This window comes from Erythrolamprus reginae, chromosome Z (genome assembly GCF_031021105.1).
Source record: "Erythrolamprus reginae isolate rEryReg1 chromosome Z, rEryReg1.hap1, whole genome shotgun sequence".
Classification (NCBI taxonomy): Eukaryota; Metazoa; Chordata; class Lepidosauria; order Squamata; family Dipsadidae; genus Erythrolamprus; species Erythrolamprus reginae.
Window position 1 is genome coordinate 148,396,491 of NC_091963.1, and position 12,576 is coordinate 148,409,066.

General features: G+C 45.3%; 1 protein-coding gene across 4 annotated transcripts in view; it reads left to right on the plus strand.

The window, feature by feature from the left end:
- The window catches only part of GMPR2 (guanosine monophosphate reductase 2), a 21,601-nt gene extending 13,145 nt beyond the window's left edge, over positions 1-8,456 (plus strand). For all 4 annotated transcript variants that reach the window (XM_070729775.1, XM_070729776.1, XM_070729778.1 and 1 more), the window contains 4 exons: positions 297-403; positions 4,243-4,285; positions 6,723-6,882; positions 7,902-8,456. In XM_070729775.1, the coding sequence (XP_070585876.1) occupies positions 297-403; positions 4,243-4,285; positions 6,723-6,882; positions 7,902-8,091 (500 nt within the window). In that variant the 3' untranslated portion in view covers positions 8,092-8,456. The remainder of the gene's footprint in view (positions 1-296; positions 404-4,242; positions 4,286-6,722; positions 6,883-7,901) is intronic.
- The last annotated feature ends 4,120 nt before the right edge of the window (positions 8,457-12,576 follow it).

A 12,576-nucleotide genomic window follows, 5' to 3' on the forward strand; every position in this document is an offset into this window, starting at 1 on the left:
CCACAGAGAAGGCTCTTTCCCTGGGTCCCGCTAGACGGCATTTAGTCAATGGGACCCGGAGAAGGCCAACTCTGTGGGACCTAACTGGTCGCTGGGATTTGTGCGGCAGAAGGCGGTCCCGGAGATAATCTGGTCCGGTGCCATGAAGGGCTTTATGGGTCACAACCAACACTTTGAATTGTGACCGGAAACTGATCGGCAATCAATGCAGACTGTGGAGTGTTGGTGTGACATGGGCATATTTAGGGAAGTATTCTTGCTAGGGATCTGACTGGTTTAATCCTGGCTTATTTCAGGCTCCGTTTGTACCACCCGGAAGAAAACTGGGGTGGGTTACCCACAACTCAGCGCCGTCATGGAGTGCGCAGATGCAGCCCACGGCCTCGGAGGACACATCATCTCGGTGAGAAAGTCTGATCGGGGTGTTCCCATGTTGGCCACTGGAAGACTTGTGGACTTCAAATCCCAGAATTCCCCAGCCAGTCAATCATGGCTGAACAGGGGTGGTATTCAGAGATGGGTTGCTCGCGGTTCAGACCGGTTCTATAGAACTGGTAGCGGGAATTTCTGCACACTCGCCAAACTAGGAGCAATCACCAATTGGCCATGCCCCACACTGACTAATGGCGGCACCATTAGTGCCATCATCTTGTTCTTGGCTCCTGCACATGCGCAGAAGCTGTTTTTTACTTCTGTGCATGTGCAGAAGTTGAGATTTTGGCACTGCGCATGCTCACCTCTGTGGCACGGGCACGTGGTGTGCAATACGTGGTGTTAGGTTCCACAGAATGGATCTTCTCCGGGTCCCGTCAACTAAACAATGTCACTTGGCGGGACCCAGGGGAAGAGCCTTCTCTGTGGCGGCCCCGGCCCTCTGGAACCAACTCCCCCCAGAGATTAGAACTGCCCCCACCCTCCTTGCCTTTCGTAAACAACTTAAAACCCACCTCTGCCGCCAGGCATGGGGGAACTAGAAACATAGAAGTCTGACGGCAGGAAAAGACCTCATGGTCCATCTAGTCTGCCCTTATACTATTTTCTGTATTTTATCTTAGGATGGATATATGTTTATCCCAGGCATGTTTAAATTCAGTTACTGTGGATTTATCTACCACGTCTGCTGGAAGTTTGTTCCAAGGATCTACTACTCTTTCAGTAAAATAATATTTTCTCATGTTGCTTTTGATCTTTCCCCCAACTAACTTCAGATTGTGTCCCCTTGTTCTTGTGTTCACTTTCCTATTAAAAACACTTCCCTCCTGAACCTTATTTAACCCTTTAATATATTTAAATGTTTCGATCATGTCCCCCCTTTTCCTTCTGTCCTCCAGACTATACAGATTGAGTTCATTAAGTCTTTCCTGATACGTTTTATGCTTAAGACCTTCCACCATTCTTGTAGCCCGTCTTTGGACCCCTTCAATTTTGTCAATATCTTTTTGTAGGTGAGGTCTCCAGAACTGAACACAGTATTCCAAATGTGGTCTCACCAGCATTCTATATAGCGGGATCATAATCTCCCTCTTCCTGCTTGTTATACCTCTAGCTATGCAGCCAAGCATCCTACTTGCTTTCCCTACCGCCTGACTGCACTGTTCACCCATTTTGAGACTGTCAGAAATCATTACCCCTAAATCCTTTTCTTTTGAAGTATTTGCTAACACAGAACTGCCAATACAATATTCAGATTGAGGATTCCTTTTCCCCAAGTGCATTATTTTACATTTGGAAACATTAAACTGCAGTTTCCATTGCTTTGACCATTTATCTAGTAAAGCTAAATCATTTACCATATTACAGACCCCTCCAGGAATATCAACCCTATTGCAGAACTGAGATTCTCTTTCCCACTAGGCCTTTACAATTCTATGCATGATATGTCTGTATGTATGTTTGGTTTTATAATAAGGATTTTTAATCATTTCTAATATCAGATTACTATTGTACACTGTTTTATTGTCGCTATTAGCCGCCCTGAGTCTCTGTAGAGGGGCGGCATACAAATCCAATAAATAAATAAATAAATAAATACATGCACAGCCGCGCGGCACGGCAGGAAGTGAACTGGTGATGAAGTAAGTTAGAACCCACTTACCTTCTCTACCAGTTTGCAAATGTGAGTACGTGCGTGCACTCGCTTAGCTCGCTTGCGCCCGCTGCTGCAGATGTGCCCAGTCTTCCGCACATGAACTTTATTCTCTCCCTTGCCGTCCGTGCATATGTCCAGCCTTGAAAACGTGGCTAAATAGGATGGCAATACCTCTAAACGGGTCGCCGCTACCAGTTCGCCCAAATCTGTCCGTACCAGTTGAATAATCACCTCTGTTCATGGAAGGGGAGAAGTAATCAAAGACTTTAGTAAACTTTTATTGAATAAAAGTTTTACCTGTGTTGTGAGTGGTCCACGTCCAGCTCAGTTTGTCATGGATTTTGAGGAGGATGAGCTGGGTCTGTCTGGGAATCCTAGGCCACTGTTTTGCCAGCTGAGTCTGAAAGTAAGAGTGAAGTTAGTTGGGGGAAAGATCAAAAGCAACGTGAGAAAATATTATTTCACTGAAAGAGTAGTAGATCCTTGGAACAAACTTCCAGCAGACGTGGTTGGTAAATCCACAGGAACTGAATGTAAACATGCCTGGGATAAACATATATCCATCCTAAGATAAAATACAGGAAATAGTATAAGGGCAGACTAGATGGACCATGAGGTCTTTTTCTGCCATCAGTCTTCTATGTTTCTATGTTTCTAAGGAGAGCTAGAACCTGGGGGACCATCAGAGACTGTAGGACCCTCAGTTATGGTAGTGTCTGAGCCAGAGGACAATGAGGACATTGGGAATCAGGAACCCTTGTTAGGTGCCAGGGTCAGGAGGTTAAAATCCAGACATGAATATCTCTATAGAAGAGGATCTTGGAGGTGAATAGCTCTATGGGACATTTGGCCATCCCTGGCAGTATATAAGAAAGGCTGATGGGAAAAGGGGGTGTTGAAAAACAACATCCCGGAAATGAAGCTGAGATCCTTTCCTATTCTCCTGGATTTTGTAGTTGGAAAAACTGAACTGAGTGAGTAATTAGTCAAAGGAAAGATGTCATGTCTGAGGATTTATGACTCTATTTTGGTTGGCATCCCGGACTTGGCTGATATCAGCTAGAATGCAGCCAGTTCCACATTCTGTTGCACCCATCTCTGTATTATAGCATTTTACTTGATAAAGAGACTTGGTTTATGCTTTCTTTTGAATCCAAGTCTAATTGGGTCTTGATTTCTGATAATTGATAGGGCCAGAGAGAACAACATGAAGCAAAGAACGTGTTTATATTAGAATGAAATTAGGGTTTGGGGCCATTTTGAGCAAATTTTCAGGGTTTCTTCCTGTGTTCCTCTAACAATTATGGCTTAAGAGTTCCACGTTGTTCTAGTTCTAGAATAGCAATAGCGCAAATGTGGAAAAACGAACAGATTCCAACAGAAAATTTAATAATAGATAAAGTATATACATGTGTAGAAATGGATGAAATTACAAATTCAATTAAGGGAAATAAAATTAATGAACCGAAACGAACATGGTACAAATGGCATGAATGGATTCAAAAGAGAACCTAATAATAATATAATACAAAGTATCAATACAAACAAAACAAATAATAGATACCTTACAAATGTCTTTCTTTTATATTACTATATGGAAAAAGTAACATATTAATGAAACAAATAAATAAATGTACAATGTGTAATATTGAATGTAAGATGCAAAAGGATTAAGGATACACACAAAAGGTAACAAAGCTGGATTATGATCTGTAAAAAAATGATTAAACTATGTGATAAATACTTGTGAAAACAATAAAGAAACTTTGAAAAAAAAAAAAGAATTCCACGTCGATCAGGGCAAACAGTCTAATTCTCCTAATTATCAGTCAGCAGCAACAAAAGCTTGAGAAGTTCAGCACCATAATTGCTTTTCTGATCCAGCTCTTTGTCTGGCTTATACATACCGCCCTTGAGGGCTAGAATCTTGCTTTGCACATTTGGTTTGGTTGGCAGCCTTTGCACGAACTGAATTCATATCTACTTTAGGACCCGGAGGGGGGAGGGGGAGAAGGGTTTAAAGAAAACGTGGAAATTTATTTTATTTATTTATTTATTACTTAGATTTGTATGCCGCCCCTCTCCGAAGACTCGGGGCGGCTCACAACACGTGGTTAATGCTGAGGTTAACTTTCTGCCTTCTTTTTCTACAGGACGGGGGCTGCCAGTGCCCAGGGGACGTGGCCAAAGCTTTCGGTAAAACCTTGTTTTTCAAATTCTACTGAGGTTTTGGAGTGTTAAGATGCACCTTACCCTCCCCCCCCCCCATTAAAAGCGGGTGAACATTTGGGTCATAGAAACATAGAAGACTGATGGCAGAAAAAGACCTCATGGTCCATCTAGTCTGCCCTTATACTATTTCCTGTATTTTTATCTTAAGATGGATATATGTTTGTCCAGGCATGTTTAAATTCAGTTACTGTGGATTTACCGACCACGTCTGCTGGAAGTTTGTTCCAAGGATCTACTACTCTTTCAGTGAAATAATATTTTCTCACATTGCTTTTGATCTTTCCCCCAGCTAACTTCAGATTGTGTCCCCTTGTTCTTGTATTCACTTTCCTATTAAAAACACTTCCCTCCTGGACCTTATTTAACCCTTTAACATATTTAAATGTTTCGATCATGTCCCCCTTTTCCCTTCTGTCCCCCAGACTATACAGATTGAGTCCATTAAGTCTTTCCTGATACGTTTTATGCTTAAGACCTTCCACCATTTTTGTAGCCTGTCTTTGGACCCGTTCAATTTTGTCAATATCTTTTTGTAGGTGAGGTCTCCAGAACTGAACACAGTATTCCAAATGGGGTCTCACCAGCGTTCTATATAAGGGGTCCATTTTTGGCTGAATACGGACATTTTTGGCCTTCCAAACCCTCTGTGCATTGTGTTTTTTCGCACTCCCAGAGCCCTAGAAGGACTTTGCAGTGCTCCGCATCAGAGATGGGTTTCTGCAGGTTCTGACCAATTCTGAAGAACCGGTAGTAGAAATTTTGAGTAGTTTGGAAGAACTATCTGGCTGTCCCAGTGCTGACCCCCACTCCAAAAAAATTCAGATGCACACCAACGGATTGTCTAAATAAAGATTTTACTATGTACAAAAAAAGCTCATGCAGTTTTAAACCTGTTTGTAACGAAGGGGGAATTTAGCAAAGGTTTCATCCCACGGATATTAAAGGTTTAGCAGCTGTCCAGAGTCCCATGAATAGATAAATAGCAAATTATTACTAATATGAATGACGTTCTCTGCACCGGAGTGACGCATGATTCTGTTATAAATACCTTGAGGGCATGACCCAATAGCCAGCAGTGCTACTCACGAGTAAACCTCCTAACAAACCACTCATGCTTCCTAGAGGCCCTGTGCACCCCAGCATTCAGAAGAGGCTCCTCCTCTTCTCCCGAGTCACTTGTCTCAAGAAGTGCAGAAAGCCCCGGTTGTTCTCCAGTCTCTGATACCACGTCCTCTTTGCTGCAAGGAACACAGAATGCCTGTACCGTACCTCAACTCTCTGAGTCCTCTGTGTCTGTTACTAATTGCACAGGATGCGAATGGGCCACAACAAACTGGTAGCGGAAATTTTGAGAACTGGTAAATGCCACCTCTGACAGGCCCCGCCCCCATCTATTCTCTCCCACCTGAGTCCCAGGTGATCAGGAGGAAATGGAAATTTTGCAGTAACCTTCGCCTGGATTGAGGAAGGAATGGAGATTTTGCAGTATCCTTCCCCTGCTATGTCCACAAACCGCACACATAGAACTGGTAGTAAAAAAAAAAAAAGCTCCGTACGTCTCGTTTTTGTCAAAAACAGGGCCATTCTTTAATCTCTAGAGTGCTTCTGGGAGCCATTGGGAGGCCGAAAACAAGACGTACATACATAAATCAAGGACTGTGTTGCTATATATTCATCTGATGTACATAAAACCCTTTAAGTAAATTGAAATATGCCCTTCAGGAGCTTTCCTTCCTTCTCTTTCCTTTCCTTTACCTCCTTCCTTCCCTCCTTCCTTCCTTTCTCTTTCTTCTCTCTCCTCCTTTCCTTCCTTTCTTCCTTCCCTCACCCTTTTTGTTTTTTCTTTCTTTTTTCTTTATTTCTTTCCTTTCCTTCTTTCTTTCTTTCTTCCTTCTCCCTTCCTCCCCTTTTGTTTTTTGTTTTTTCTCTTTTCTTTCTTTCCCTCCTTCCCTCTCCTTCCTTCCTTCCCTTGCCCTCTTTATTTTATTATTTTTTATTTTTCTTTTCTTTCCTTCCTTCCCTCTTCCTTCCCTCCTTCCTTCCTTTCTCTTTCTTCTCTTTCCTTTCCTTTCTTTTCCTTCCTTTCTTCCTTCCCTCACCCTCTTAGTTCTTTCTTTCTTTCTTTCTTTCTTCCCTTCCCTTCCCTTCCTTCCCTCTCCTTCCTTCCCTTCCCTTCCCTCCCTCTCCTTCCTTCCTTCTCCCACCCTTTTTGTTTTTTCATTCTTTTCTTTCTTTCCCTCCTTCCCTCTCCTTCCTTCCTTTCCTTCCCCTTCCCCTTCTCTCCATCCATCCACCCATCCACCCACCCTATCTTATGTATCTTATCCTATGACTCTCTATCCGTCCATCTTGTGCGGGAGAGCTGCTGGTTTTGCCATATAATTCGAATTTCGTCCCGCAGGCGCTGGTGCAGATTTCGTGATGGTGGGAGGCATGTTGGCTGGACACACTGAATCTGGTGGGGAATTGATTGAAAAAGAAGGCAAGAAATACAAGCTCTTTTACGGCATGAGCTCCGAGGTGTCCATGAAGAAGTACGCCGGAGGAGTGGCCGAATATCGGTAAGGAAACTTGATAACTATCAGTGGGGTCACTGCACTGTTCAAATTCCCCATTCGTCCATGGTGGATTTGCAGCTGTTGCTGATAATGAAAAGGGAGACTAGTGTAAATCTATTTCGAGCTATTGTCTCATCAGCTAGCCATGTGTGTGTGTATGTATACACACACACACACATGATGAGGTCAGAACAAGGCCGAAATAGATCTGTTCTGTTGGGCTCTCTGGTAGAATCCTCCCGAAAATTCACAGATACAAATTTCAGACACACACACGTTTGAAAATGAAAAACAATGTTCTTTATCCCGAAAATTCACTTAAACCAAGCCCTCTTTTGGTATAGCAAAGAGCACTTGTCTCCAAACAAACTGGTATGTTGTACAAGTCCCTTATCAGTTCTGTGATACTTAGCTTGCAGCTGTGAGGCAATTCACAGTCCTTCTTCTTTCACAAAGTGACACACACTTTGCCCTGGTTTAGTTTCAAAGCGGGGAAAAATCAGCACACAAAAGGTCAAAGTCAGCAAAGCAGTCACGAAACACAACGATCAGATAATCCTCCATAATGGCCAAATCCACAGGCTGCTCTTTATAGCAGCCTCACTAATGACCACAACCCCACCCAACCACAGGTGGCCTCATTTTCTTTGATAATAATCTCTCAGTTGTTGTTGCCTATGCATCGCTCTCCGCATGCGTGGCTGTATCATTAACTCTTGTTCCGAATCCAAGGAGGAGCTAGATAATTGATCTCCTTCTGAGCTGTCTGCCCCACTCTCCTCCTTCCTGTCACTCATGTCTTCTTGGTCAGAGGAGCCTTCATCAGCAGATTCCACCGGGGGCAAAACAGGCCTGCAGCATGTGGATGTCTCCCCCACATCCACAGTCCTTGGGGCAGGAGCTGGGCCAGAGCTAACCACAACAGTCACAGGGCTGGAAGGGACCTTGAAAGTCCGCTGATGGAGGACCCTCCTGCAACACCCCTCCTTCTCTCTCTCTCTCTCTCTCTCCCCCCCCTGCAGGGCATCGGAAGGCAAGGTGGTGGAAGTGCCCTTCAAGGGGGACGTGGAGCACACCTTGAGGGACATCCTGGGCGGCATCCGCTCCACCTGCACCTACGTGGGCGCTGCCAAGCTGAAGGAGCTCAGCCGCAGAACCACTTTCATCCGCGTCACCCAGCAAGTCAACCCCACCTTTGCAGGGAAAGATTAGCCCCGAGAACGGCCCTTCTCCTTTCCCCAACAGGCTGCTGGGGAGTTCGAACCAGGCATGGCATTCACTCCCTTTCCCTACCGGTTAACAAATGAGAGCGCACGTGTGCATTCTTCCACCCGTGCGCTTTTCTGATTTGTGCAGCTTGCACATTTCAAAACACAGACGGTGTCAGGCAGGGGTTCCACTTACCGGCTGCTATCGGAACTCTCTCGTGGGCATGTGCCCATTGGCACAAGACTTTGGCTTTTGCACATGCGCAGCAAGTGAAATCTCGCACGAGGATGCACTGGCTGCCAATTAGTTTCCGGTCACAATTCAAAGTGTTGGAAATGACCTATAAAGCCCTACATGGCATTGGACCAGATTATTTATGGGACCATTTTCTGCTGCACAAATCCCAGCGGCCGATAAGGTCCCACAGAGTTGGCCTTCTCCGGGTCCTGTCGACTAAACAATGTTGTCTGGCGGGACCCAGGGGAAGAGCCTTCTCTGTGGCGGCCCCATCCCTCTGGAATCAACTCCCCCCGGAGATTAGAACTGCCCCCACCCTTGTGCTTGTGCGTGCGAGATTTTGCTGGTTTTCGGCAACTTCTTTGCTTCTGCATATTCGCACAAGCAAAAAACCTGCAGAAAATTGGTAAAATATTGCATGCGAAAGCGTCCTTGCGCAAGAGTTTGCTTCCGGGTATAATTCTTCGGAAGTGTAAATAAACCCATAGATAAAGGAGACTCAGTTGATATTGAATATCTTGACTTTGAAAAGGCTTTGACAATGTCTCTCACCAAAGGCTCCTAAAAAAGCTCTTCAGCCACGGAATTAGAGGACAGGTCTTGTCCTGGATTGGTAACTGGCTAAATTATAGGAAGCAAAGGGTGGCAATAAATGGACAATTCTCTGGATGGAAAGAAGTGAGAAGTATACCCCAAAGTTCAGTTTTGGGACCTTTTACTTTTTAATTTATTCATTAATGATTTGGATGTGGAAATAAATAGTGAGGTAGCAAAGTTTGCTAAGGACACTAAATTGTTCCAGGTAGTGAAAAGTGAAACTGATTGTCGGGAGCTCCAGAAGGATATTGCGAAATTGAGTGAGTGGGCAACAAAGTGGTAAATACATTTTAACCTAAACAAGTGCAAAGTTATGCTTACTGGGGCAAACAACCCCAATTATAGCTACCAACTGATAGGGATCAAGCTTTCTGAGACAACCCAATACAGGGATCTTGGGGTTTTGGTGGACAGCTCAATGAAGGTGTCAACCTAGTGCGCAGCAGCAGTGGAAAAAAAGCAAATTCCATGCTTGGCCTGATTAGGAAGGGAATCGAAAATAAGTCAGTAAGTGTTGTATTGCCTCTGTACAAATCGATGGTGAGACCACACTTGGAGTCCTGTGTACAGTTCTGGTCACCTCATCTCAAGGAGGATATAATGGAACTGGAAAAGGTGCAAAAAAGGGCAACAAGTATGATCAAGGAAATGGAGCCCCTCCCTTAGGAATCCAGGTTGCAACGCCTTGGTCTCTTCAGCCTTGAAAGACGGCGTTGAAGGGATGACTTGATCGAAGGGTATAAAATCATGCATGGGATAGAAAAGGTGGATAGAGAAAAATTATTTTCTCTATCACACAATGCTAGAACGATGGGGCCCTCCCTAAAACTCCTGGGAAAGAAAGGGAGGACAAATCAAGGGAAATATTTCTTCACCCAGAGGGTCCTTGGTTGATGGAATTCACCTCCAGAAGAGATTGTGACAGCTGTCAACCTGGATAGCTTCATGGCAAGATTAGGCAGATTCATGGATGCCAAGTGTATTGGTGGTTATTGAAATGGATGTGCAAGTGTCGCCTCTATGTTGGTTGAGGCAGGCAGGATTCCCTTGGGTCCCATTTGTTGGGGGTCAAGGGAAAGGGAGGGTCTTGCCTTCTCTTTCTGCTCAAGATCCCCAACGACAATTGTTGGGCCACTGTGACACAGAATTATTGTTATTATTATTATTATCATTATTATCATTATTATCATTATCATTATTAATTTATTAGATTTGTATGCCGCCCCTCTCCGCAGACTCGGGGCGGCTCACAGCAGTGATAAAAACAATATATAATGACAAATCTAATAATTAGAATCTAAAATAACAATAGTACATTTAAAAAATCTAAAAAGCCAGGAACCCCAATATAAAAAAGATACATACAGTCATATCATGCACAAAAACTACATAGGCAGGGGGAGATGTCTTCGTTCCCCCACGCGTGACGACAAAGGTGGGTTTTGAGGAGTTTACGAAAGGCAAGGAGGGTGGGGGCAGTTCTAATCTCTGGAGGGAGCTGATTCCAGAGGGTCGGGGCCGCCACAGAGAAGGCTCTTCCCCTGGGTCCCACCAGACGACATTATTTAGTCGACGGGACCCGGAGAAGACCAACTCTGTGGGACCTGACCGGTCGCTGGGATTCGTGCGGCAGAATGCTGGACTCGATGGGCTTTGGCCTGATTCAGTAGGACTCTTCTTAGGTTCTTATACATCTCCATTTCCGCTACGGGAGCCCTGATCCCAACTGTTAATGGCTGCAGGTGGCCGGGCCTACCCCTAGGTTGCTACCGGTGGGTCTGAAGTGGTCCAAGTTGGCTGAATGGTTCGGCCAACTCAAACCTCTCACCGCCCGCATCTAATCCCCAAATACCAAGCCAAACAGGATGGCTCTCTCCTTGAGAAACAGCCTGGCTCCTCTGCGATGGAGAAGCCACCAACCTCCTTTAGGTCTTCCTCTTATTCCGAGTGCAACCAAGCTCACTTTTTTCAAACTTTTCCATTCCGCGGAAGGTATTCCCTGCCGATAGCACCTCTGCATGGTGTTCTGTCTGGCTGAAACAATTAATAAGAAAGCAAACCCATGCAGGCTTAAAACATTGATTGAGGCAAAAGTAGTAGTATTTATACAAAGTCCAGCAAGAAATAAGTGGATTCTAAGCCATTGCAAGCATTCCTCTTCCTCCCACCCAAATTCCGAGCTTTTATTTCTTCCCTAATGGGTTTGAACACATTATTTGCTTTTACATTGATTCCTATGGGAAAAATTGCTTTAGAAACATAGAAGACTGATGGCAGAAAAAGACCTCATGGTCCATCTAGTCTGCCCTTATACTATTTTTTGTATTTTATCTTAGGATGGATATATGTTTATCCCAGGCATGTTTCAATTCAGTTCCTGTGGATTTACCAACCACATCTGCTGGAAGTTTGTTCCAAGGATCTACTACTCTTTCAGTAAAATAATATTTTCTCATGTTGCTTTTGATCTTTCCCCCAACTAACTTCAGATTGTGTCCCCTTGTTTTTGTGTTCACTTTCCTATTAAAAACACTTCCCTCCTGGACCTTATTTAACCCTTTAACATATTTAAATGTTTCGATCATGTCCCCCCTTTTCCTTCCGTCCTCCAGAGGGGAGTTGGGGAGCCCTTACAGAGTACAGTGATCCCTCGATTTTCGCGATCTCGATTTTCGCGAAACGCTATATCGCGATTTTTCCCACCCGATGACGTCACTCTCTTCCTTTCTCATCTTTCTTTCTCTCTCTCTTTCTCTATCTTGCTTCTTCCTCTCTCACACTCTCTTCCTCCCTCTCTCATCTCTTTCTTTCCTTCTTTCTCTATCTCTCCCCCTCTTGCTGGCGGGCGGCGGGCGGGCGGGCGAGCGGGGGCATCAGCGAGGAGCCGGGGTTTCCCCTTTGCGTGGGCGGCGGGGAAACCCCGATCTTCGTCTGCTCGCTGCTGCTGCGCTGCCGAGCAGATCAGCTGCTAGGCGGCCGCAGCAGCAGCGAGCAGACGAAGATCGGGGTTTCCCCGCCGCCCACGCAAACTCCACCATCTGCGCATGCGCGGCCATGGAAAAAGGGCGCGCATGCGCAGATGGTGTTTTTACTTCCACAACCCTACATTGCGAAAAATCGATTATCGCGAGGGGTCTTGGAACGGAACCCTTGCGATAATCGAGGGATCACTGAAGTGCCGAGGATTTTAACACGTTTTTCGCTGATAAAATCGCTCAGATCCGGGCGGATCTCGACTCCAATTGGAAAACAGAGTCGGCTGACGAGTCAGTTGAGGTGACTGGGGCCCGTACTTGTCCATCTGTCTGGGAAGAGTTTGATCTGGTGACACCTGATGAAGTGGACAAGGCCATTGGAGCCGTGAGTTCCGCCACCTGTTTACTGGATCCGTGTCCCTCCTGGCTGGTTTCGGCCAGCAGGGAGGTGACACGGAGCTAGGTCCAGGAGATTATCAACGCTTCCTTGGGGAGGGGATCCTTTCCATCATCCTATAAAGAGGCGCTCGTGCGCCCCCTCCTCAAGAAGCCTTCCCTGGACCCAGCCGTACTTAACAACTACCGGCCAGTCTCCAACCTTCCCTTTATGGGGAAGGTTGTCGAGAAAGTGGTGGCACTCCAGCTCCAGCGATCCTTGGAAGAAGCCGATTATCTAGGT